General features: G+C 36.9%; 2 protein-coding genes and 1 non-coding gene across 3 annotated transcripts; all 3 read left to right on the top strand.

The window, feature by feature from the left end:
* The first annotated feature begins 1,119 nt into the window (after nt 1-1,119).
* On the top strand, nt 1,120-2,640 carry LOC145092370 (xyloglucan endotransglucosylase protein 6-like). Its single transcript, XM_079030301.1, has 4 exons — nt 1,120-1,343; nt 1,438-1,538; nt 1,627-1,820; nt 2,080-2,640. Exons 1-4 carry the CDS (start codon nt 1,172-1,174, stop codon nt 2,489-2,491), a joined length of 879 nt encoding a protein of 292 aa, XP_078886427.1. The 5' UTR covers nt 1,120-1,171; the 3' UTR covers nt 2,492-2,640.
* A 12,065-nt stretch (nt 2,641-14,705) lies between these two features.
* On the top strand, nt 14,706-14,812 carry LOC145096402 (small nucleolar RNA R71). Its single transcript, XR_013703810.1, has one exon. It is a non-coding gene; the product is annotated as a small nucleolar RNA R71 (small nucleolar RNA).
* Nucleotides 14,813-15,170: 358 nt separating this feature from the next.
* LOC145095301 (uncharacterized) lies at nt 15,171-20,819 on the top strand. Its single transcript, XM_079033209.1, has 8 exons — nt 15,171-15,450; nt 17,306-17,353; nt 17,612-17,688; nt 18,636-19,173; nt 19,434-20,222; nt 20,313-20,384; nt 20,470-20,674; nt 20,753-20,819. Exons 1-8 carry the CDS (start codon nt 15,171-15,173, stop codon nt 20,817-20,819), a joined length of 2,076 nt encoding a protein of 691 aa, XP_078889335.1.
* Nucleotides 20,820-27,803: the final 6,984 nt, after the last annotated feature.

The following is a 27,803-nucleotide window of genomic DNA, read 5'->3' as shown; positions in this document are numbered from 1 at the left end:
TTTCAAAAAATAATTGGAAACTTAAAAATTAAAACTTGTGAAAGTGTAAACAACTATTTTAACTTGTTTTAAGATTTAGAAAGTTCCATTAAACTAAAAGTTTTAAATCTATATATAGGAATGGAACTTTCTCAAATTTGGAATTTTTTTCTTATAAATTAAAAATTAAACTTGTTGGCCTATAATATACAAAAAGTTCAAAATTTCGAAATAAAATTTTATTTTTCAATTTTTTCAAAATTAATAATTTTCTACCGTATATTTATAGAAATATAAATAATTCAAATACTCATAGATCTTTAAGAGGAAAAGAGTGTTACTTTTGGTATGGTGGGGGACTGGTGATTATTTTCGGGTATTTATTTAATTGGGTTTTAAAATGTGAGGAAAAAAATTGAGTGGAAAACTGTACTGTCCCAGCTGGCACTTTGACATCATCTCTGAAAGAATAAAACAAAAAAGCAAAAGATATTTTCCATGCTACTATCTACAATCTCACTCTCTATAATCTCACTCACTATTAAAAAAAATTGATAATTACTTCAAATATAATTGGTTAATACATAAAAAAAACATACAAAAATTATAAAACTTAATGAAAAAGTAATAAAACTAAATTAAAATCTCCTACAATTTACCCCATCAATGTATTGATATCTTAAAAATCTCTTTCACTCATTTGGGAAGTTCAAATTATCAAGTGGCGTTTGTACTCCACGCATCGTATGAACTAGAGCAGGAGCGCGTGGGAGCATCTATCATCAAAGGGAGTGGTGAATGTAAAACTGAGCAAAAGAAGGCTGTCCTTTTTAACCACTGCGTAAATGACAGCTGGACCATACCATATCCAGCTGTAGTACACCACGTGTCAGCTACTCATTCGCTTACATTTGCAGCCATCTTTTCCGACAGTGACTATTCGTACCCTGTGCCCACTTTTACTCCAAACATCCATCTACAGCCAGCTTAAACGGCTAGTTTTTTAATTTAAATTTTCCAATTGTGGACCCTACTCGTCCTACATGTCCTTCTAAATCCAACGTGGCTCTGACATGTCCATTACCATACACAACATACTTCTCTCACCACCCTGCTATAAAACCACCCCACACCTCTTTCCTTCTTCACTCATCAGTTCTCTGCAAATCAACAGAACCTTCTTATCTCTTTCATGGCGTTTTCTTCCTCTTCGTCTTTAATCGCTCTTGCATTGCTTCTTTCACTGTCTGTTTCCTCTGTGACTTCAACTTCGAAGTTTGATGAGCTGTTTCAGCCTTACTGGGCTGCTGATCATTTCTCGTTTGATGGAGATTCGGTGAACATGAAGCTTGATAACTTTTCCGGTAACTATACGATTCGAACCTAATTTACTAATTACTTTTCCCTTGTTACGATTAATCTGTATAAAACAAGTCACTTATGAAATTTGATTTCCAGGAGCTGGATTTTCATCCAAGTCGAAGTACATGTTTGGCAAAGTAAATGTTCAGATCAAGCTTGTTGAAGGTGATTCCGCCGGAACAGTCACTGCATTCTACGTAAGTTAATCTAAAAAACGTGCATCACAAATCATTTGAATCTATAATTCGTTGTTTGATTTATCTCCATGGTTTATTATCTGATCAGATGTCATCAGATGGCCCGAAACACCACGAGTTTGATTTCGAGTTCCTGGGGAACACCACCGGAGAACCTTACATTGTTCAGACGAATGTATACGTCAATGGCGTCGGCAACCGTGAACAGAGGTTGAATCTCTGGTTCGATCCAACCAAAGACTTCCATACTTACTCAATCCTCTGGAACCAGCGCCAAGTTGTGTAAGTTCCTTCCTTCGCAAAAACACACACACACATTGTGTGTACAACTCACTGAAGCACACTAGAATGATTCTAAGCAATCGAGTGTTTGTACATTTCACTTTCTCTCTCAATATGCCATGATGGGTCTGAAAAGGAAAGCAGGGAAAAGTAAATACCATACTTATTGAACATCGAGTATCTCGCCTTTCCTTTTACGTGTACAAATTATACTGCAGTTAGTACAAGTATTTACCATGGGTGTAAATTTTTGTTGTAGGTTTTTGGTTGATGAAACACCGATTAGAGTGCACAGTAATTTGGAGCACAAGGGTATCCCGTTCCCTAAAGACCAAGCGATGGGTGTGTACAGCTCAATTTGGAATGCTGACGACTGGGCGACACAAGGTGGTCGGGTCAAAACCGACTGGACCCATGCTCCGTTTGTCGCATCCTACCGGTCATTTGAGATCAATGGTTGTGAATGTCCGGTGTCCACGGCGGATTCCGATAACGCAAAGCGGTGTGCTACCAGCGGCGGTTGGTGGGATCAACCAATATTGTCGGAGTTGAATGTGCATCAAAGCCACCAGCTTATTTGGGTGAGGGCGAACCATATGATTTATGACTACTGCAGTGACGCCGGCAGGTTTCCGTCGGTGCCGGTGGAATGCGAGCACCACCGTCACTAGTGGGGAAGTGGGATGGGGATGAAATGTTTGTAAAAATGAATGAAAACATGAACTTCATGTTGCATATTTTGTTAATGTAAGGTTATTATTGACTTTTTAGGCAATGTTAATTTATTTATTTTCTACTAAGGAAAGTCACTTTCACAAAAGCTACGATAATTGATGGTGTTCTGAAAACATGTGTTAATTGGGTTTTGGATTTTTGTTAATTAATTCGGTCACGGGCGCTTTTATCATTTGTGGGGCACGTCAAGAATAAATTATTGGTCGACATGTACATTGGAAAATGATCACAAGTAACACGTATAAAAAAATAAAAATCAATACTGTTTTTTGTTTGTTCTTCAAAGATCATTAACATCCATCTCATTTGGTGTCATTTGGAAGTTCCAAGGCTAACGCTTTGCAAATCCGTCTTGCGTCATCTTGCACTTCTCAAAGACCTGGGAGAGAGATTATTTTGGAACGGACATTTGGAAAAAAAAATGATGGATTGTAAAACGTCTGCCAAGGAAGTGTTGGAGATTTAAGACCTAGCAACAACACTTTTGGGTTGTTTGATTGTTGCTGATCGAGGAAGATCTAACTGAGTAAAAGGCTGACTGGGTCTAAAATCTGACCGAATCTACGACTGACTGAAACCATACTGTTTGATTATATATCTGACTGAGTGTGCAGAATGAAAGAAATTGACCATTTTACCCTTTTGTTAAAGCATATTATATTGTAAAAAACAAATGATCTATAACTAAACCTCATAAAACCATACTAATTAATTAGACCCAAATCAAACATCACTATACAACAAAAAATAAACTTGGTTATTACATTCAATACATTCTAACAAATGAAATTTGAGCCAATTTAGAAGAACAAAAGATAAACAACTTAACCAATAAAATATTTGTATATAATTTTCTACAAGAATTACAAAGAAAATTGCAAACCAATGGAATCGATTAGCTTTTCAACCCCACCCATTCCAGAAACATTCATGTATTGTTCTGCAACTCACAAGTTTGCTGCCTGCAAACACACACCCAACCACCTTTTAACTTCAATCATTACAAATTCCAGATGTATTGTAACATTACAAGCAAAAGCAAAGACTGGACATGTACAATATAAACATCATCCCACAAACCCATCAAGACAAAAAAACAAGAACAAGAAGAAAACATAAAAAAACTACCCAAAATAGTTCATACCGTCACAAGATCTTCGTCAAAATCATCATTGAACATCAACAGTTACAAATACTCAAGAAGACCCACAAGTTAATTTCAGAGATGATGGCATGGAGGCACGATTTCAGGGGTTGTTTGAGGGGTAAGCATGTCCTTTTTTGAGAGTCGATTTCAGCTTGGGAGTGTCGACGGTGAGTGCCGATCATATGAGGAAGGCGAGGGGGAATTGCTGGGCGAAGAAACGATGATTACTGATGATATGAGCGGAGGAGTGAGAGTTTGATTGTCTGGGGAAAAAAAGAAAGAGAAGGGCATGTTAGGGAGAAAAGATTAATGGTCTCGGTCAGCATCTTTTTTTTTTTTTTCATGACCGAGTCAGCTATCTATGGACCGAATCAGAGAATTTTTTACATAAATCAAACAAGCCGACTGGATTGGGTCAGACATTTTTTTCTGACCAGACCCAATCAGACTATAATCAAACAGGCCCTTTGTATGATATATAATCAAAAGACTAACGACATAAAAACATTCAAATATGGAGAGAACATGGGGTATGTATTGGAAGTCTTAAGTTGCAAAATCTTGCCATATTGGAGAAATGGTTTAAGAGCTTTAGCAACAACACTTTGTATGATGACATAAAAACACTCAAATTTAAAAAAAATGTTTTGTCATATCCTAAGCCTATTTACAAAAACTGCACATTTGGACAAAAATTGTTATAATTGCTTGGTTATAAGATTAAAGTGTGTTTGGTTTGCTCACTCTTTTCCTTCCATCGCTGGTAAACCAAGGAAGAAAGGGAGGGCTGCCACCTCCGTTCCAGCAACTTTTAGCAGCCCCTCCTCCTTCTTCTTTCTTCATTAATTGCCATCCAAACACCCCTCGATCTTTTGTTGCCACTTTTCTTCATTTCGACAACGACCAACCACAAATAACAAGACAAGAAGTGTTCGTTGGAGACACCTACTTCCACCTTGCTCCACAATCATCTCCAGCCCATTACCGCCACCACCAGTTGCCGACTTTAGCCCTTCCTCCCTTTGGTTTGTCGAGCACCAAAAAACCCCCCACAGGTTGTTGATTCCGTTCTCCTTTTTTTCTAGTCAGATCGAGCACCAATGGTGCTCTCCATTGGTCGACTGCTGCTGTTGCGTCCTTTTCGGTTCGATTGTTGCCGGAGATGAGGACGAGGAGGCCAAGGGGAGCCCACTGGAAATCGACTCTTTTCCCTCTTCGCGATCTACTTGACCGCCAAAGATCTGCTTGACTGCCTTCCGTTCGTCTTTTCCGATCCACCCCGTCACTACTTCCTTTTCCCCTTGATTAGTAGTTGCCGACGACGAGAAAAGGACCACAAAGGGTCGTGGGAAGTTGCAGGCAATGCCTAGCTTCGTTTTGACATCCCTTAATGCCAAACATCCCTTAACATGTGTCGATAACCAAACACCCCCTAATTCCATAGAAGGATAAAATCGGAAAAGAGGGCAATTATGACAATTTTTGCCCAAATGTGTGGTTTTTTTGGACATAAAAATGGACCTAGGATACAACCGAACATTTCTTGAAAATTTGAGGGTTTTATGGCATTAGCCCTATAATCAAATCTCTATACGGTCCCGATGGGCGTTTTTCACACCCACCCACGGTTAAATGAAAACGAAACTCTTCGAGTGCTATTCGTGACCTAAATCACATTCTTGCTCAAGACAAACTTCTGTTTTATATATTTTTTTCATCATTCAATCTCCCCTTCTGGTTATGATGGTTGCTTTTGGACTCTTAATAATTTGAAGCTATTCATGGTTGCATCATTACCAGAATATATTGACATCTCTACCTTCCCCAGGTAAGCTTAACATCTTAGCATGGAGAGTTTATCACCATATTTCCTACTAAGCATAGTTCTTAAACCTATAATATGGCCAAATAAATATGTGAATTTTATAGATATTAGGTGTATATGATATCTGTGTAAAGTCTTACGTTGTAACGTAATTAATAGGGCTAAAATATAAATTAAAAATAAAAGATTATTTTGAATAAATAATCTAAACAAAAGTCGTAATCGGAAAAGCAAAACCGTGCATATAAAAAAACGCCCAAATTTGACTTCGTACGAAGAAGTTATGATTTTTTTGAAGTTTTAGACGCAATACAATACAACAACGCATGACACAGAAACCCAAAATGAAATTGGTTGATTGTTAGGAAAAACAATCTAAACAAAAGTTGTGGATCTCGTCCATATCTATTCGTCGATATAAAGATAGTCGAGAACGAATATCGTATGAGAAAGTTATGATTTTTTATATGGACTTTAAGAGTCTCAGCCTGTAAAAATAAATCAAAATCAGCCGAAGGAGTCTAAATGAAAGTTGTAGATCTAGTCAATAGCTAAAAGTTAATAGAATTGTGAACAGCGCGCAGAGAACATAGTACGCAATGTGCACTCAGTTTTCAGTTGTATATAGACGCGATTTTTCAGCATTTTCTTCAAACCTGTAACACTCCAAATAAGGTATTACTCTTTAGACCCTTGAAATGGAAAAGATGGCATAAAAGGTCCCTTAGTACGCGGGGTGTACTCCAGGAGTATGCTTAGCGTACTAAGGATGCATGAACGTGGAGGGTGGCCGCATACGCGAGGCGTACACGACAGAGGGCCAAAACCCTAATTCTCGGACCTATTTAAACACCCTTAAGCCCCTTTGACCAAACGCTAATCAGCCTCCATAGCCTCATTTTGCCCTTTTACACCAGAGATCCCTTGTGAGAGTGTTTTTGAGCTTAAGGAGTGTATTTGTGGCCATTTTAGAGTTCATTCAAGAAGAAGGAATTGCTAAGCAAGCTTGGAGTGGCATTTGGCTTCAAGAATCTACATCTAATTCACCTTGAAGAGCCTCTGGAGGTATAATGTCTTGATCTTGCTATCTTATTCATTAGATCTAGTTAGGGTTTCTATATTGTCTCTTTTGTGTTCTTGGATCATCTCTAGAGAGTTGGAGCAACTCCAGAGCTTATGAAGAGTAGATCTAAGGTCCTCTAACTCATTCATGCCATAAAAATGATGTCTTGATGGGTGTTTTGACCTCATGCATGGATTAAGGCTCTTGGAAAGGTCTTAATGGGTTGTTGGGAACATATGGAACATGAAAAGGCATAAAGTTGCCTACTTTATGCCTTAGGACGTCTTAATGGACTCAGATCTAAAGATTGGACGTTAGAACATCGAGTATTACACACTTAATGGAAGTTATGCTTAATCTATTTGTACGCTGAGCGTAGATTAGCGTACGCAGCGCATACAACTTAGGGACCCAGTACGCTGAGTGAACAGGAGTGGTACGCAGGGCGTACGCACTCAGATGGGCTTGGACTTGTTTTGGGCCTTAATCAGTCATTGGGCCTGGTCATGTTTTGAGTTAGTGGGCCAATTTATCTGTTTTGGGCCATGGTTGCTATTGATGTGTGTGAACTCAACTAGTTTTAAACCTACTTTTAATTATAAAATAAACACACAAAGGCAATGGACCTATCAACTGTGGTAAAGCTAAATAATTAGGGTATCGAACACAGGGAACGGTAAATTAAAACTTAAACTAATTTTATCTAAAATTAAATAATAAAAAAGGGTTTTCTCTAGTTTTACAAGACTAGAAACTTACTAACTATTACTTAAACTAAAGACTAGAAAAGCAAAGATTCAACTAAATTCAATGAAGAAGGGAACTTCTGTTTAGTTCAACTCAATTGATCCTATGGTTGATATTATGGTAATAGTGCAATGGATTATTTCTTCTATTGGCTACCGATTCAAGTGATTAGATTCACATTTGCTGCACTAATCCTTAGAGAACAAACTAACTCAAACAGTGGCCAGCTGTCTAATTTAATTTAATTCACTAGGTTATTTATTCGGGTTAATTTAGACTTGTAATAGCTAACTAATTTGGTCCTTTAGTTAACCTCTTGTTGATGGTCATCACACAAGCTCACACATGAATTTACCTATTTTTCTATTAACTCTAGTTTCATAGTCGCTAATCCTAGTCATATAACAAAGTGGTCACATAAATTATATGAGGTAGCAATTAAGAGATGTTCATGCAGCTTAATTATCTTCCTAATAACAGAGAAATAATTTTCATTCACACATAAGGTTCTTTAACAAGCTAGAATCAACAAAATCACCAATATTAAATTAATCCTACCAATAATCAACCATAGTCTCAATTTTGTCTCCCCAAACAGAAGTTTAAAAGTTTTAGCTCATGATTGAGGTAATTAACAGCACAAAAAGGAAATCTAGAAGTCTAAACATGATGAAGAAAAATAGATTAAAGTAAGAATGATGTAATTTTGCCTCAAATCTCCTTCGGAATTGGTATTGTGGTTGTATCTTCGTTCTCCAGACCTCTCCTGACTCTGATTCGCAGCTTGTTTCTCCCCAAGGGTTCCAAAATGCCTTGTGTCAATCTGGACAGCTGTTTTTATAGATTCGAACCAACTCGCTGAGTCCATGACCGACTCGCCGAGTCCATCCCTTAATTCCCTTACACGGTAAGTCACAAAGTCTTTATCCTCTCGAATCTTCGATGAGACTCGCCGAGTAGTCGACCCTACTCGCCGAGTACCTTGTATTTTTAGCCTTTTTCTTCTTTGTTCAACTCCCGAGCTCTAAACCGCTTCTCCTGCTTTCTTTTGCTTCTGAGCTTTGCTTTTGGACTGAAAACACAATTCAAACACTTTTAAGTATCTTTTGTCCATGATATGCAATAAATTAGCTAATAAATGATAAAAATCTATACTTAATATAAGGCTAATTATGCCACTATCAAAATACCCCACACTTGACATTTGCTTGCCCCCAAGCAAAACTGAATTTTAGCACATTAGAATCACATAGGACAACTCCAGTCCAACCCAACCATTATGCCAAGACCGCAACGCATGCATTTGTGTCTAAAAATTTCCTAATAACCCCCCATACTCCAAATACTCACAATCCTCATAAACATTCGCACAGTTATCCCGAACAATGCTCATTTTATGCATTCCTCCGAATCCATCCGCAGAAAACCTCCTATCCTCAAGGTATTTTTGGTTGAGCAATCCAAGCATACATAATCTAGAATTACAATTATTGATTCTACTATGGAGCTCTTTGGAATTCTTCACTTCTTTGACATTTAATCTCTAATTTCCTTGAATTCACCACCTTGTTGTTTGATTTTTTGGTATCTTTAGCTTTTTGAATCTTTGGAATTTTTATCTTTTGATCTTCACTTTAACTTTGATGCTCCAAAAATTCTTACAACTTTTCTTGTAATTCTTTCTCTTTTTTTTTTAACATGTAACTCACTTTTTTTCACTCAAATCCCTACATGCTTAAGCAGGGACGCTCAACTTCAACCTTTATTGGCTAAAATAATAATTTTCCTGGATACATTTCTGGTACACGATGCTAAACATATTGCATCCTTCGGGCTTAGCGAGGTCGTGTTTTTGTCCCATGATTTCACTGGAATAAGGAAGCCACAAATGCACTAGAACGTATATAGGCTCAACTAAAAATTTGGGTCTTCATGCAATCATCAACATAACTCTAACATGGAATCCTAATTTCGTTTTACAAAAATTTTCTCAATTAAATCCTAAGTAACATTTTTGGTATGCAAAAATTTAAAAATTAACTTAAATTAGGACATTAGGATGCTACATTTACTAAGGTGACATCAACCCCCTACCCACACTTAGTTTATGCAATGTCCTCATTGCATGTTATGCATGAAAAATAATAACAAGAAATGTAGAGGGAATTAGAACATACTCCCCTGGGGTAGCAGTCGCTAGGCTGATCATCTTCTATTAAGCTCCTATTTCAACCGACTTTAGACATGGGAACAACTCATCCATGTCTTGGGCATCAAATCGCATGTGGGTAGCTCCAAATGTGCAGGAAAAATACTATAGAATCTTCAGGAATTTATCGCAAAGAATAAGTGGTCAAGTGGTGGAGCTATCAGCATCAAATCAGTAGCCCTTGTGGTAGATAAATGAAGGACTCGTCGAGTCATATAAACGACTCGTCGAGTAATAGCGGGAAAATTTTGAAATCGTGAAAATGTATTGCGACTTGTCGAGAAGGTTAATTGCACTCGGCGAGTCATCTCTGGGCGAAAAATAAAGAAATTATGTCTTGAATCCAGGTCATAATGGACTTCAAAAACCTCCAATTGCTTCAGTAAACATTTACTCCTAAACCCTTTAGGACCGGACTCGACACCTAGACTCAATATACTCTAGACTCCTAAACCCTTTAGGACCTTTCTTGATTCATTTCCACGTTTTTCTCACATACTCTAGACTCCTTATGCAAGCATTTCCTAAACCAAATTCTGAAATAAACCAAGGCAAATAGATCATCAAGCATATAAGAGTTTAAGTCCTAATTAAGAATTCAAAACACACCAAACAAAATAAAAAAAACAAATAAAAATTGTTCCATAAGACATAAAAAAACTAATCATCTTCTTCCTCATCATGGCCATGCACAACCCTGCTCCCACCAGCTCCACTCCGCCTTGCGTTAATGATCTCGTCCCAAGAAGGAATGTAGGGGAAGTTACCCCCATCAATGTGTGGAATATAGAAATGGTCAAAAAGTCGCACGTGGGATTCGTTGCTAAAATTAATACCCCTCGCCATTTGATCTTGGAGCCTCCTCATCTCGACATTGTACCAATCCATCGGTACTTCGTCATTGTCCAATGGAATCACCGGCGGTTCCTCCTCCACTTCCCGCTCACGTCTCGATCTAACCCTCCGTCCCGGTGCCTCGGGCCCGATCACCGGATCGTCATGCGGGATAGCATAATGATCTCCTCCATAATCTTCAATAATGTGTGCCCTGCAAAAAAGAATAGGATTAAAGGGAGGTGTCGGAATCTCCGTCAGCAAGTTCCAAGCACCGCTAGTCATTAACCCGTAAGAGTGGGCTAAACGTGTCACGAACATGCCACCATTAATTTTTGAAGTTTTGCAGTCCTTGACCGCTCCCTCCGCCAAATATGAAGCAATGCACCATGGAATGTTGCAGAAAGTATTGGGTGTAATGATGCTCCAAAGAAAGAAAGCATCAAGGTTAGAAACCTTTTCATCATCTTTCCGCTGGTTAATGGTATTTGAAATAAGCCAGTGAATGAGGGGTGTGTAGGTGATCGTATGCTCCCTTCTTGAGCCGACTTTGGTATGTAAACTTTATTGGCAATGGTGCTCCACCAACTTGAACTTGTGATCCCATCCGAAAATGCTTTGTGGCAATTCTCAAAAAATGAACAAAATGCATCCGTGTTGACCACTTGTTGGTCATATATCCCCAATCTCCACGCTAGTTCGACCATGGAACACTGACGAAGCTCACCCCCAAGACAAAAAGTAACACTTCCGGGGTTATAATAATCATCCACACCCTGGAAGTGTATTGTGGAAAAGAACTCCAGGCATAGCTCACGATAAATCGGCTCTTGAATTCGAAAGACACGACTCCATCCATCACATGTAATGGATACCCCATTGTGCACAAATGTTTTGACTAGATAAGGGTCCAACTCTTATTCATAATGAACTCTCCCCAACCATTCCCAATCAATGGTATTAGGAGCACATATCTCCTTTTTCTGCAGCTCCGCAAGCTTCTTTTTCCATTTGCTTCTTGTTGAATTTGAGTTAATTTGCGGAAAATGCAACCAAGGAAAATATCCTTGACTTCCACGAGAGCTTTGTCCTCTTGAAAACATGGTTCCTGCAAAACAAAGAACAAACAACCCAGAAGACACATAAAAACATTAAAACAGAATCCATCTGGGTCCCCGACTGGACTCGTCGAGTCCATGAACGACTCGGCGAGTCTGATGAACTGCGCGAGTCAGTCGACGGGTCGTGTGAAATTCGACCATAAAAAATCAAAATTTTTTCAAGGGTTTTGTCCAGGGATGTCCATAAAGTGTATTAGAGCAAGAATAACCATCCAAAACAACACAATTAATACAAAATCAAAACCCTAAAAATTCACTAAACTTCAAAAACAGATATTCTATAAAATTGATACCTTAGAATATCTAAAAATCATGACTTTAACAGAATTATGGAAGAAATTAAGTACCTTTGGTTGATAGAATTCAAGAATTTTGAAGAAAAAGTGAAGAACTTGATGAGTGCTTGAGAGAGAAAGTAAGATGGGGTGCACGACGAGTATGAATGGGATATGATCTCATTAGGGTAAAAACCCTAGTTTTACCAGATGTAAAAATATAATTTTTATTTTTTCTGTAAATAAAATCGACTTGTCGAGTTAGGGTTAGACTCGGCGAGTCTCATCGCGAATCGAAACTAAACTGGATTATGTGTAGACTCGTTGAGTCAGGGTCAGACTCGACGAGTCACTTGCAAACAATTCAAAAATTATATCATTTTGTCATGTATTTAAAATTCAATCCACCCCACACTCAGCCCATACGTATTCTCAAGCAGTCATGTTTGATGATTTAGAAGACGAAAACAGAAAAAGAAAATCCTAAAAATGAAAATCAAATAAAAATAAAACGAGAAAGAAAGCAAACTCTCATAACAGGTTGCCTCCCGCCAAGCGCTTCTTTTTATGGAGTCATTAGCTGGACTCCTCCCCATCTACGTTTCTTCATTTTCCTGCATCGGGAACGCACGCCTAATCTTTTGCGGTTTATACTTTGTCTTGTAAGCGTGTATATTCTTCTTGTATGCCCGTCTCAATTCTTCTCTCTTTTTCCTTGTAGCATCATCTTCAACTGCATGTTTTCCCTTTTTCTTACGTTCTTCTCGTTTACCCCATTCTCTTGCACCCTCTTTTGTACTCCTCCTTCTTTAAACTTCATTACTTCATAATTGGTCAAAACTCGGGCTCGAGGTTTGGTTATATGTGACTCAATGAATGGGTTATCAGCATCATCTTTCTTAACCATTGCATTCCCCTCTTCCACAAAACTTGCCTCCTCTTCAAGTGGAATGTCTTCATCTTCTTGCATTATTGTATCGAGGCACGCTACTTGAATGTATTGGAAATCACCATATGCTTTAACAATTCCGCCTTCTGCTTCTTGATCTTCTAAATAATTAGGAAAAATCTTTATGTCCAAATCAGGCAAGGCACTGGTGACAGTGAGGTCAAGATAATTCAAGTTTCTAAGATTTTCGTCTGGGCTCGTCGAGTCTGTCGACTTGACTCGGCGAGTCGGAGCGAATACATCACATTCCACTGTGTTTTCTGAATCAGTTCCCTTCAACATCTTCTCTATCTCTTCTAAGTCTTTTTCAATATCATCATTACCTCCAGAAGATAGTAGGAATTTACTTGGGTCTTCTTCTTGTAGTAGTGCAAGCTCTTTTTGGAGTATTTCATTATCCAAATCAATGGAGGAAACTTCTTCTTTTCTTGTTTCTTCTTGCTTAACCTCCGGTATAGCTTTGAACACAACCGACTTGTCTCCTACCCTCAATGTTAGTGTGGACTCGCATACATCTATCAATGCGCATGCGGTATTTAAAAATGGTCTCCCCAAAATAATTGGAATTTCAGGGTCTTCTTCCATGTCAAGCACTACAAAGTCCACACGAAATACAAATTTATCGAATTTTATGAGGAGATCTTCACAAACACCTCTTGGGCGAATTATTGTCTTGTCCGCCAAATGGATCTTCATATTAATAAACCTCGGCTCCGGTAAATTCAGCTTCTTGAAGAAAGAAAAAGGCATTAAGTTAATACTTGCACCCGAATCGGTCAACGCTTGAGTAGCAAGTATATTCCCAAATTGGCAAGGAATCGAGATGCTTCCCGAATCGCCCTTCTTTTCTGGTAGTTCATTTAATACTAATTCCGCCATATCTTTTCTAGCAACAAAGAGACCCTTTAGCAAGTTTAAATATTTGGGTGTTTGAAGCATCGTTTCCACAAATGGAATGTTGACTTGAAGGGCTTTAACATGTTCCATGAAAGCTCTGTATGCTTTAACCTTTTCATCAGGTATGGCTCGATTTGGAAATGGAAAAGGAGGCCTGTAAGGCTTTAAGGATACAACAGATTTTTCATCAGGGCATGGACTCGTCGAGTCCATTAGAGGGACTCGGCGAGTCGATTCGGGTTTAGCTGAACTCGACTCTTCTGTCTTTTCTGTTTGCACCTTAGTTGAGACCTTCTGTGCAGGGGTCAGAGGAGTGAAAATTTCTCCATAACTAGATGATATGACATGCACATTCTCCATTCTCGGATTATTCTCGGTTTTACTTGGAAGTTCACCCGGTCTTCTCTCGTTCACTTGATGTGCTAGTTGCCTAAGCTGTTTCTCAATGTTGAGTATAGATGCTTGCTGATTCCTAAGTATAGTCTTGGTCTCTTGTATTGCAGCATCATGATCATTGTACCTCTTCTCGGACGCGACTATAAATCTCGTGAACATTTCTTCTAAATCGGCTCTTTTCTCCACAACCGGTTCTTCCTTTTGATAGAAACCCCTCTCTTTTTGCTTGTATTTCTCTTCCTTTGCGTTCTTGTATTCTTCATACGGGAGCCATTCCTTCTTGGGTTTCCGCCAATTGTCATCGTATCTGTCGCCACTTGAATAGAAAACTTGCGCCTTTTTGTTTCCATTCTCATCCAAGTCACACTCTTTAGTTAAGTGAGGTCCCCTATAATTTTCACATCCCACTCGGATAACATTGATTGTTTGATCCATTTTCGTCATTATTCTATCTAAACTGTCTAGTTTAGCCATCATTGCCGCCATGCCATAATTGACCGTGTTCACTACCCCCTACTTACTTCATTTCGCGGGTTGTGGTATTCTCTAGAGTGCTTAGAGAACTCTTCAGTTAATTCTTTGATCACCGGGGGTGCCTTCTTTGTGAGCAGGCCTTGCGAGTCAAGTAACTGCCTTGTGGTGACATTGACTCCGTTATAGAAGATGGAGACTTCTTGTTGGCTATTAAGGTCATGGTGTAGGCAATTCCTTAGCAGGCTCTTGTATCTCTCCCAAGCTTCATATAGTGACTCCCCAACTTGTTGTTCAAAGTTAGCAATGACCTTCTTCAACTTGGCTAGTTTAGACGGTGGGCAAAAGTGGTCAATAAATTCTTCTTTCATCTTAGCCCATGTGGTGACCGACCCGAGAGGAAGTGACTTGAGCCAATCCTTCGCAACACCCTTGAATGTGACTGGAAGCATACGATGTAGTTGGGTCTCGCATGGCACATTTAGAACATTGAAGTAATCAGCTACATCATTGACTTCATCCAAGTGCTTGTAGTCATCTTCGTGGTCTTTTCCAGAAAAGGGAATCTCCTTGAGTTGAGCGAGTATGTCGCCCTTTAGCTCGAAAGTAGCAGTAACGGGAATTGCGGGTTGCACAAGTCCCGGGCCGGTATCGTCACACATCCTCTTCTTCCATTCCCCCATGGGGACTTCATCGATGTTAGCCATGATAATGGCTAATTCGTCGTCAAAATCGGATTCGTGCCCGAAAGTGGGATCTTCTTCTCCTTCGGTTTCGTACTCGGTGTCCTCTTTGATCAGGTCTTCTATTGCTATAGAGGTGCTGGAAGCTCCTGATTTGCTGCTCTTCTTCTTGCTGAAAACGGACTTTAGATTCTTAAGTGGCGAGTTCTTTGAAGAAACGGATTTTCCCTTGCTCTTCCTTTGGGCGGATTCCGGGTCTTCTAGTGGAGGGACTAAAGGTGTCTTAGATCCTTGGGTCATGAAACGACTGCAAATAAAACAAGGAAAACACGTAATAAGAACAAAAATAAAATAAAAACTGAAACTGTGAATCAACGATGGACTCGCCGAGTTGCTTCGAGTGTACTCGGCGAGTTCAAGGCAAAAACAGAGAATTTTGACAGATTTAAAATAAAAACCAATAAATATTAAAACCTAACTTACTTACTAAATTACCTAAGAATTAACTTTGTGTAAGATAAATCTCACACAAAGGATCGATAAAAATAGAAATTAATGCTAATTTAGAACCGTTCCCCGGCAACGGCGCCAAAAACTTGATGTGTGTGAACTCAACTAGTTTTAAACCTACTTTTAATTATAAAATAAACATACAAAGGCAGTGGACCTATCAATTGTGTTAAAGCTAAATAAGTAGGGTATCGAACACAGGGAACGGTAAATTAAAACTAAAACTAATTTTATCTAAAATTAAATAATAAAAGGGGTTTTCTCTAGTTTTACAAGACTAGAAACTTACTAACTATTACTTAAACTAAAGACTAGAAAAGCAAAGATTCAAATAAATTCAATGAAGAAGGGAACTTCTGTTTAGTTCAACTCAATTGATCCTATGGTTGATATTATGGTAATAGTGCATGGATTAATTCTTCTATTGGCTACCGATTCAAGTGATTAGATTCACGTTCGTTGCACTAATCCTTAGAGAACAAACTAACTCAAACAGTGGCCAGTTGTCTAATTTAATTTAATTCACTAGGTTATTTATTCAGGTTAATTTAGACTTGTAATAGCTAACTAATTTGGTCCTTTAGTTAACCTCTTGTTGATGGTCATCACACAAGCTCACACATGAATTTACCTATTTTTCTAGTAATTCTAGTTTCACAGTCACTAATCCTAGTCATATAACAAAGTGGTCACATAAATTATATGAGGTAGCAATTAAGAGATGTTCATGCAGCTTAATTATCTTCCTAATAACAGAGAAATAGTTTTCATTCACACATAAGGTTCTTTAACAAGCTAGAATCAACAAAATCACCAATATTAAATTAATCCTACCAATAATCAACCATAGTCTCAATTTTGTCTCCCCAAACAGAAGTTTAAAAGTTTTAGCTCAGGATTGAGGTAATTAACAGCACAAAAACGAAATCTAGAAGTCTAAACATGATGAAGAAAAATAGATTAAAGTAAGAATGATGTAATTTTGCCTCAAATCTCCTTCGGAATTGGTTTTGTGGTTGTATCTTCGTTCTCCAGACCTCTTCTGGCTCTGATTCGCAGCTTGCTTCTCCCCAAGGGTTCCAGAATACCTTGTGTCAATCTGGACAACTGTTTTTATAGATTCGAACTGACTCGCCGAGTCCATGACCGACCCGCCGAGTCCATCCCTTAATTCCCTTACACGGTAAGTCACGGAGTCTTTATCCTCTCGAATCTTCGATGAGACTCGCCGAGTAGTCGACCCTACTCGCCGAGTACCTTGTATTTTTAGCCTTTTTCTTCTTTGTTCAACTCCCGAGCTCCCAACCGCTTCTCCTGCTTCCGAGCTTTGCTTTGGAATGAAAACACAATTCAAACACTTTTAAGTATCTTTTGTCCATGATATGCAATAAATTAGCTAATAAATGATAAAAATCTATACTTAATATAAGGCTAATTATGCCACTATCAGCTATGGTTGGGCTTTATTAGTCCATGAGGCCCATTAGTGATTTTGGACATGGACTTGGGCCTAATAGTAATGGGAGACTTTTGGGAAATTATGAAAGGAATTGGGGCTTGGGTTCTTTAATTGGAATATATTTAACCCTAACTTTGGGTTAATGATATTATTGTTCAGCACAGGTGGTTACAAACGGTTAGGAGAGCAGCTTTCAGATTCAACAGACAGAGGTGAGTTTTCTCACCATACCAATGGGTCTAAGGCACCAAGGCCGGCCCATTTTATGATATGTGGATTATTGATTGATTGTGCATTATGTTAGTATGACATTTGCATTGAAGACCCCCGGGGGGGGGGGGGGGGGTTTCCCATGGCAGTAGATTGAGACCATGTGGGGGTTCCCATAGCATTTGGTGTAAAACCTTGGAGGGTTTCCATGGCATCCTAGTATATTTGCATGTTTAGCTTGTATGATATGTTTTTGGTAGTGAAGACAATGTGGGGGTTCCTATGGCAGATAGTGAAGACTGTGGGGGTTCCCATGGCAGGAAGACCATGTGGAAATGTTTTAAAACCCGGTTCGACCCAGCCGGTTCAACCAGTTGGACCGTGACCCGGGATAAAAGGCGAGTCAAATTAGAGCGGGTTTTTGTAAAAATATCGACCGGATCGAACCGGCTGGGTTTACACTAAACCGCGGTTGAACCGGGTATTTCAAACCGCTAAAAACCCGGATTGGCTCGTTTTCTAGGGCTTGGATAATTAAGTGACCGACTCTCTCCAAGAAAAATAAACTCGTTGGGAAAGAAAAGCGGCTGGAAGAAATAGCGACCAAGGAACGACATTAGTGATTTGCGATTGAACTATAGTCGATGCCACTAAACTATAGTCGTTGAAGGAAATTGAAGGAGCGACTGCCACTCTGCCAGTGATTTCGTTCTTCTCCAGTTCTCCAGGTGAGTTTTCTATTTTCATGTTTCCTTGTTTTCCTGCAAAACAGTTTGTGGTCGATTTAGTTAATGATTTGCAAAACAGTTTGTGGTCGTTCTTCTCCAATTCTCCAGCGATTTCTAGTTAATGATTTGCGATTTCTGAAGTATATCTTTGTTTGGAATTACAAGTTTTTGGTCGATTTAGGTTTTGTTGCTTCACTTTCTGAGCATCTTGTTTAATTTATCAGTGAACTTAACAGTGGAATACTTTCATCATGAATATCAACCAATATTTGTCAATTTCATTGGGTGTTTTATGTTTAAATTTGTCAATTTCATTGAGAAAAAGTTTAAATCTAAAAACAAATCTATATGTGAAGTCAATTTCATTGGGTGTTTCTGTTTTCCTCTATAAATATTACTGGTTAGTTTAGAAGAATTATGTATGTTTTATATTTGGTTTGTTTAGAGTTCATTTATCGTTAATTGATCATTGTTTCAAGGTTTTAGTTGTGTAGATTATGTAATTAGGAAACAATTGACATATGTTTATTGATTATAACATTACTTTTCAATGCAGTTAAATATGGAATCAAGGGAAGAAGAACCATTGCAAGCACAATCTCAAGCTCAATCCCATTCTTCGGTTCAATCAAATGTGCAAAAAAAGACGGATATAGCATGGGAACATGTTACTCAAGTCGTTGATGAGAAGGGGAAAAAGGCATGGATATGTAATTTTTGTCAAAAAATTATAGGTAGTGGTGGAATAAACAGGGTTAAGAAACATCTTGCTAGTATTAAAGGTGAGGTAGTAGCATGCCCAAAAGTTAGTACTATAGTGCGGTTTACTATGCAAGGGAAATTGACAGAGACTGCCCAAAAAGAAAAAGAAAAACATACCACTTGTGTTACTATCTTGGATGATGATGAAGAGATGGAGGAAGCAGAAATGTCAACTGTGAAAAAGGGAAAAAGGAAATCTATTTCAAACTTGCATCCAATTTTTACGAAAGGTATAAATGATCCCTCCCAACCCACTATCAAATCTGCAATGCAAAGTAAGGAAAAAATACATGATGTGGATTTAGCTATTGCTATGTGGTTTTATGATGCATGTATACCTATGAATGCTTGCAACTCTCCTTTTTTTTTCAACTTATGGTAGATAAAATAGCAAGTATTGGTTATGGGTACAAAGCACCCAATTATCATGCTCTGAGGGTTAATTTATTGACAGATGTAAAAAAGTCAGTTTCATTGATAATTGATTCGTTAAGAAGTCAATGGGTTGATACTAGATGCACAATTATGAGTGATGGTTGGAGGGATGTTTCACAATGACATTTGATTAATTTCTTGGTTTATTGTCCGAAAGGGATATCATTTCTTAAATCTGTTGATGCATCTGATATAGAGAGCAATGCTACAAATTTGTGTAATTTGTTTGCTGAGATTGTTGAAATGGTAGGAGAAAAAAATGCGGTGCAAATGGTAACTGATAATGTTGCTAATTTCAAGCTTGCTGGTACTAAGTTATGTGAAAGATATCCTTCTATTACTTGGTCTCCATGTGCAGCACATTGTCTTAATCTTGTATTAAAGGATCTTTCAGAATTGGATAATGTGAAAAGTTTGGTCAATCTTTCATCAAGGGTTACTGTTTTTGTTTATAATCATAAGTGGCCCTTGAATTGGTTAAGAAAAAGACCCGGTTGGAAAGAAATTATCCATCCAGGTGCTACTCGGTTTGGTACTTTGTTCATTGCATTGCAAAGTTTGTATGACCATAAAGAAGACTTACAAGCAATGGTCATATCTAATGAGTTTAAGAAGATGTTGAAAGTGGGAAATGCGGTTGAATGTAAAGAAATTGTCTTGAATGAAATATTTTGGAAGAATTGTTTGATTACAATGAAAGTAATGACTCCTTTGTTAAAGATTTTGCGGTTGTGTGATTCGGATGAAAAACCTGCAATTGGTTATGTTTACGAGGGAATGCGTCGGGCAAGAAGAGGGATTAAGGAATTGTTTAAGAAGAAGAAGGAATTATATAGGCCTTACACTAACATAATTAATAGTCGTTGGGATAGGATGTTAAGAAAAAGTATTTATTGTGCGGCTTATTGGTTGAATCCCGTTTTTCAATATGATCATGCAAATCTTTGTAAGAAGAATGAGGTATTTTAAGGCGTTCTTGAAATGGTTGAGAAGACTTTTAAAGGTGATGATGTTTTAAATATTACATTGAATTTAGGCAGGTTTCGTGATGCTGAAGGTACCTTTGGTAGATCTAGTGTCGTTACTTCTCGTAATCTTACTCGTCCAGGTATGATTTAAATTTAATTTGTTATTATTATATATAAAATATTGTATTTTCTAATATATTTTTTTGCTAACTATATCTTTTGTAGATGAGTGGTGGAATTTATTTGGCGGAGATATTCCGGTTTTGCAAAAGTTTGCTATTAGAATATTAAGTCAAACGACATCTTCTTCCGGTTGTGAACGTAATTGGAGTGTATTTGAAAGGATTCACACGAAATGGAGGAATAGATTGGAACGTCAAAGGCTAAATGATCTTGTATTTGTTCATTACAACTTGCGTTTACAAAATAGGTATGGTATCTTGCTAAGATATACTATGCTATAAAATGACCAAGTTATATTTGAGATTTTTTGTGAATGTTTTTGTAGATTGAAGGTTGATATGAGGTCTTACGATCCGGTTGACTATGAAAATGTTGATAAGACAGGATTTTGAGTGGTTGAAGAAGAGCGGGAAGGAGAACTTAATTATGATGATTTGGAAAATATGCTTTATAAGAAAGAGCATGAACCGGCTTCTGAATCACAAGGTGACCATGTTTATGATGAAGTTGATAGTGAATTTCAGTTACTAAGTGACCACGAGATTGATGCTTATAATACTTCAATTTCTCAAGATCCATGATTTGGTTTGGTCGTAACGTGTTTGGATTTGTCTACAACTATGTTTTCTATGTGTATCGACTGTTTGTTGTGTTTAGATTGATTGGTCGTAACTATGTTTTCTATGTGGTTGTTTTTTGTGTTTTGATTGATCTATAACATGTTATTAATACTCTATGTGGTTGTTTGTTGTGTTTAGATCGTTTGTTGTGTTTAAATTAAACTCTGTTGACATCAAATTATTGGTATTATATGTCTATGTAGTATGTAGGAAAATAAAAATATAAGAAAATAGAAAAAGACCATAAACCGGGTTGACCCGGCGGTTCAACCGGTTGATCTGTGAACCGGTCATCACACCGGGTCAACTAAAAACCCGGGGCTTAAAACATTGCCATGTGGGGGTTCCCATGGCAGGTAGTTAAGACCATGTGGGGGTTCCAGTGGCACTAGGTATAAGACCTTGGAGGGTTTCCATGGAATCCTTATATGTTGTATGCATGGCTTATGTGGTTTATGAAGCTTTTATAGCTAATATAGATTATGTGATTATGTGGGTTGTGTGGGGTATGCTCTGGGGAGCTCACTATGCATTAGCTTACAGTTTGTTGATATGTTTCAGGTACTTCTGAGCCTAAAGGCAAGGGAAAGCCTGGATGGCACGACATGCACTCTCCGACATTTGATTTGATGGGACACTCTGATATTTGAAATAAAATGTTGATGTTATGGATTTTGAAAACAATTTTCATTGATATTTCATATTTTATGGGAATGTTTTGATTAATTAAAAATGAAAATTTTGTTTGGAAATTTGGTTCCTTACAAAAACACTTCTCAAATTCTCTCTAGATTACCACCTAGCCTTAACCCCTTTTACTCCCAAGTTCGGGTTACTTTAGCAGAGCTTTGTGGTGTCAAATCCGGAGAATAGAAGCTCTCAGATTTCTACCCGCATAATTATTAATTTTCGTTAGATTACTCTGTAAGTCAAGCTGCACTTATTTATATTAAATGTAACTTTTAATTATAGTCATAGTCGTTATTATGAACCTATAATTAAAATTTATCAGTGATTCCAAGTCATTATACTGATTGCTATACTTACGGGAGTGATGTCTATGTTGGATTTAGTGAAGTGTTTAAAGTAGGATTTCCAAACAGTATACTCTGTATACCAAATGAACTTGTGACAACCCGAAATTTTCATTCGGTCAAACCCTAGAAGTCAATCACTTCTTACTATAAGTTAATGTCATTGTTGCTTATTTTACCAAATTTAGAGTTTGTTTGATTATTTTAATATTATTCTTTAAACGAACGGGTGTAAGAAAGTGTCGTCTCGGGTTTTGAAATTTAAAAACCGCAAACACCTCGCGTCTTAGAAGTTCCCGGCCAAACTATTTCGTTTGGGTCGAAAAATCATCCCAAAATCCGTAAACTCATGCTTATCCATGAGTTTACGGATTAAGTCTAGTTATAATGTGTTTACTCCCCAAAAGAGTAAACTCCAAAAGAGTAAACTCAAGAAAACCTCTCAAGTAGCAAACTAGAAACAATTCAAGATCTTCCAAGTTGTAAGTGTTCTATCCATTTCAAGTTGATTAAAGACTTAATCTAGTGTTTGTGCATCTATTCATCCATTCATTTTTGTGTTTTGATTAGATTTTCAAAAACACCAAGAACACACACTAAGTGTTCTTGGACTTTTAGCTAAATCCAAGCTTCCTTATAGTAAGTACTTCCATCCTTGAGTCTTCATAAGCTTGTATTACATATTAACATCAAAGAAAAGTCCCAAGAACACCAAGATCAAGGTGTTCATGGTTTTGGGAGGCTCCCAAAACCGTAAACACCATTTATGGTGTAAAGTGGTGCCTTAAGGTGCCTAGATGCTTCACCATGCCTTAGGGACTTGTCTAGCTTCATCCTTGATGAGTTTATCACACAAAAAGCACCAAATACTTCCATTTTTATGTGTTTACGGTTTGGGGATCTCCCAAAACCGTAAACACCCCAAAAAGTGCATAAATGTCCCATAAAAGTCCAATGGTTATTCCTTATGCCTAAATCTAACCTAGACTATTGCCATGATTGAGCTAAGGACTTGAAAACCCCCAAATACCAAACTTATGAGTTTAAGGTAGTAAACTCATGAGTTTAAGGTAGTAAACTCATGAGTTTAAGGTAGTAAACTCAAGATTTTAAGGTAGTAAACCCAAAGAGAAATGACCATGAGGTCGTAAACTCCTCAAAGGAGTGCAATGATGCCCTAATTTCTTCCAAAGGCCAAACCACCAAGTAGAAATGCTTCAAAGGACTTGCAAAACCTCAAACCAACTTATGGTAAAAAAGAGAGGAGTTTACGACCGTAAACTCTTGAGTTTACGACCGTAAAGTCATTAGGTCAAAGTCATGAAAACCGTAAACTCCAAGGGAGTTTACCCTTGAACCCCAAACACTATAGCAAGGTCCTTTAGCACTTAGATGCAATCCTTATGACTTGTAGCACCTAAATAAGGTGTTTTACATGACTTAGGATGTCTTAACTTGATCAATTAGTGGTTTAAAGTCTAATTGGATACATATATGTGTGATTATATGTTAACTAGGATCATTGAGTGTGAACAAGTCTTCACTTATAACCTAGCTATCCTACATCATTAAGTACATCCAAACCACCATCTTCAGGTGAGTTCATACCCCTTAATCAATGTTTTAAATGATTTTAAATGCTTTAATGGGGGGGGGGGGATACAGGTAGAAAACAACATGTTATTAAATCAATCATATGTATTTATAACTGTGTTTTCATTCAGCAGATTTCACATACTACAAAATGTGATGCATGAAATGGTTTTATATCTTAAAAATACCTTGATAGCAAAAGTATTATGTTTGAAATGTTTATTAAAATGATATCAATTCATTTTTAATTATTGTTCAAAACTCTTAGATGTCTTACAAAACCATTTTTACCTTCTTGAACAAAACTATATCTATACACTTATGTTCTTTTATATGTATTGATGTTATAGTTTTCATCCTTCATTCAGTTTCCCACACTCTTGTGTAGCAAGGGTGTATAAACCTATTTGGACAATCAATTACCTTCCAGTTAACTATTATAGGGATATTTAGGAGATACATAACATTATTCCTATTACAAGGAATTACATCAGCGTCAGTTCATTCATGAGTCTACACTATACATTACATGTTACATGGATACACTTACATGAGTACCTTACATGAATACATTACATGAGTACCTCACATGAATACATTACATGAGTACCTTACATGAATACATTACATTAGTACCTTACATGAATACACTTACATGAGTACCTTACATGAATACATTACATGAGTACCTTTACGTAGATACATTTTCCTGTATACATTTACATGGATACTTGTACCTCGATTCATTAGGATGATTTATTAGTACTTTCTGTGTAAATTGTCCTGCCTATCCCAGTTCAATGGGATATCTAGACGGGACTAACCATTCCGAAGCCCAGCTATTAGCACCAGTGGTTGATGAACATCTACGGATGCCTACGGTTAATACTTATATTAGGAAATCGATTACGGGACTAAGCCTTCCTTCCCCCTGCTGTAGCTACAGAGGACAATTGAACAATCTACGGATGTTTAAAGGTTATACATTTCGCAAATCGCGATGTCGTGTTAATCCTAATACAAAAGGATAACACTTACATGATTATATTTTTCCTATTTACTTTATTTTGTGATACATTCACATAAACGACGAGTTAGACTAAGTATTGTTTGTAATAGTCAAAAAGAAGGAAAAACTATCATTATCATAAGCAAAACATTCGGGTCTTGGTAGAAGACTACATTGTCATAACAAAACATTCGGGTCTTGGTAGAAGACTACATTTCATACTAGTAGGAAATATGGGATTTTCTAGGGTTTTTCATACTTATATCAACTGTTTCATTTAAAGATTTACATGACATTCATAACAGCTTTCCAAAACAAGACAATGACACTTAAATACTTATGAATTCACCAGCTTTAGGCTGATACTCGCTTTCAAAATAACTTGTATTCTCAGGTCACCGGTTAGACAGGTACGATGGCCAGGATTTGAGAAGACGGAGCACAAACAAGACTCGTCTTATTTTGATTATTCATTTTATTGTTGTACGTTATGAAAGAACACACATGTATTAAAACTTTACTTTTAATGCAATGGATGATGTTGTTGCTTGGTTACTACTTTACACTGTTATGATACTTCACATGACGTCCTCCACCCCGGAACGTTTCTGCCGTTCTTGGTTTTGGGGTGTGACAGAACTTTACCTCCGATATGATCCTACCTGGTTATTCCTTACTTGATATATAGATCTTGATGTAAACATTGTGATTGTTGAGGAATCTAGACAATCATTATATGGTCGCCAAGATTATAAAATTAGACTAAAACTTAGTGTTATAAATTTAGGTCTTTGAGAAGTGTTAAGACGAAGTGCTACACTATCCTCTAGTCACCTACTTTTTAGGTGAGTGCATAATTACTTTCAAGAGCATAATTTTAAAAAAGTATTTATTAAATGCTAATTGTTTTGTTTATACTCTATACTAATTGTATACATGTAGTAGTACTGCGTAGTAGGAATTATACTGGACATAGTTTGCCTTTAGTATAAGTGTGGATTAGTTATAATAAGACTTGTATAAGGTGTTTAGTTCCCAATAAGTTGGAGATTGATTAGGTCTCATTTTGAGGGTAGAGTGTGAGATCAGAGCGAAGTGTAGTATTCCTCCTCTTTCTTGGATGACCAGAAATGGTGGGTCCAATTCAGAGAACTGATAGGTATGTTTGGGTCGTCGACCAGAGTAGATGACAACAGTTAACTATTCTAGGCGGTCTAGTGAATTATGTTGTTAATATGGATTTATAACCCACAGACATAGATAAAAATATTTATTAATAACTCTGAACATTGGTTGCCCTTAAATGACTTACATTGACAATGGACTCTCGTAGCTGTGTAGTCAACCAGACACTCAAACGGCTCATCAGGTAGGGTGATTCCTCCATATAGTCGTTGACTTATGATTTGTGAGAGTTAGTTGGGCTGGGTAGAATGTCTTAAGATATTTATGTCAGATTTTATATACCTATGTTATTTGTCAACGATTGTTTTACAGGAAGGATATTATGATTATTTATCATTAAATTATTATAGGCTTAAAAACCCTCTGCATCTCACCAGGTTTTCCAAACCTGACCCACTCATTTTATGTACATCACAAGTAGTGGATGTAAGGCTGTTGAAGCTTAGTTAGGATGCCGAGTGAAATAAGAGATGAGCTTGTTATAGTATTTCAGGACCTTTTATATATTTACCTTGTAATGTAAGTTTTGATATAAACGATGACATCCTCGAAATTTAATATAATGAAAGAACTTTTGTTATCTCAATATGTTTTATATAACTGAGAATTTCCGTATCTCCAAGCGTAAATAAAAAGTTTTAATCGGTTCTGAAAAATAAATGGATGTCACATGACCCAACTTGAAAACATTGTCATAATGCCCTTCAAACTGAAAATCACCTCTTTGTGGAAGGCTCAATCGTGTCTGAAGTATGGCAACGTGGCTAATTGGCAGAGCTTGTTTACAACCCTACTACTTTTTGATTTCAGGTCTATTAAACTGCAAGTCCAACCTCTTGGATTTCAATCACAGAGCCCTTGGGTACGACGCCATTGCGTTGGCCTTTATTTAGACTATATGGACTTTTCTGAATCTTAAGGTTCACTCCACTAATTTACAATCACACTAAAAATTGGTATATGATGTACAACTTTTGTCACATCTATGGATCAACTCGAGGAAAAACAAAAGGTGACAAGCTTAGATGAAATGAGTATTAAAACCTAATCGTTGAATGTCATGTTAGGTTATGATTATTTGTGTTTTCTATAACTTTCTTTTCATTTTAATTTTTTGTACCTCCTGGCTTGTTGCTAGGCTTTTTTATTTATAATATATTTTCCTTAGAAAAGTTCAAATATGTTGGGCCAATTTATAAATTTGTTCAAATTTAATTTTATTTTACAAAAAGTCCTAAAAACTAGTAAAGTGTTGCATTCTGACTATTTTTTTTCGGTTCAACCAATAACAAATTAATTTGGGACTATTTGTAAACAGTTCCAAAATATAGGGACTATTTTGTAAACTGACCCAAAATATTGTGACTTTTCTGCAAAAACCTTTATTTTTATTTTTATTATTTTATTGAAAACTCACATAAATATATTATTTATAAAATTTGTTATTATTAATAATATATTAAATAATTACATATATAAATATATTTTAAATACATATTTATACATATAAAAATGTATTTTATGTAAAAAAATACGTATAAATATAATAAATACATATGAAAAATATATTTTATATATTTTTATACCTTAAAAATGTTTTTAAAGTTCTTTTTTCAATTAAACATATTTATTCATTGTTGAGAAAAGAACTGGGTGATGATAGAACATATCGATACAACGAACAAACCAAGTCTTTCTTAAGTTGAGACATCCCTAATTCTCAGGCTAAGTTTTTTACATTTTTAAAATAAAAAAACATCTATTTTTACAAAATTAGATTTAGGTCAACCCATTTGTTCATAAACCACTATTCGGGAAACTAAGTTATAATGAAAACTTTGCGGAATCTCGAATCATAAAACTATTGATGTGTGTGTATAGTCCCGCATTCGCAATTCAATAAGTACCTGTAAAATATTTAATCCACAAATTTAA

This window comes from Lactuca serriola, chromosome 3, assembly GCF_051521515.1.
Source record: "Lactuca serriola cultivar US96UC23 chromosome 3, Lser_US96UC23_V15, whole genome shotgun sequence".
NCBI classification, from domain to species: domain Eukaryota; kingdom Viridiplantae; phylum Streptophyta; class Magnoliopsida; order Asterales; family Asteraceae; genus Lactuca; species Lactuca serriola.
Note: the sequence above shows the minus strand (reverse complement) of the source record. Positions and strands in the feature narration are given on the sequence as shown.

Coding starts and splice junctions, on each gene's coding strand:
- LOC145092370 (XM_079030301.1), top strand. CDS start 1,172: ATGGCGTTTTCTTCCTCTTCGTCTTTAATCGCTCTTGCATTGCTTCTT. Junction 1,344..1,437: donor GAAGCTTGATAACTTTTCCG/GTAACTATACGA, acceptor TTTGATTTCCAG/GAGCTGGATTTTCATCCAAG. Junction 1,821..2,079: donor TGGAACCAGCGCCAAGTTGT/GTAAGTTCCTTC, acceptor TTTTTGTTGTAG/GTTTTTGGTTGATGAAACAC.
- LOC145095301 (XM_079033209.1), top strand. CDS start 15,171: ATGGGGACTTCATCGATGTTAGCCATGATAATGGCTAATTCGTCGTCA. Junction 19,174..19,433: donor TATGTGGTTTTATGATGCAT/GTATACCTATGA, acceptor ATTGTCCGAAAG/GGATATCATTTCTTAAATCT. Junction 20,223..20,312: donor ATATGATCATGCAAATCTTT/GTAAGAAGAATG, acceptor CATTGAATTTAG/GCAGGTTTCGTGATGCTGAA.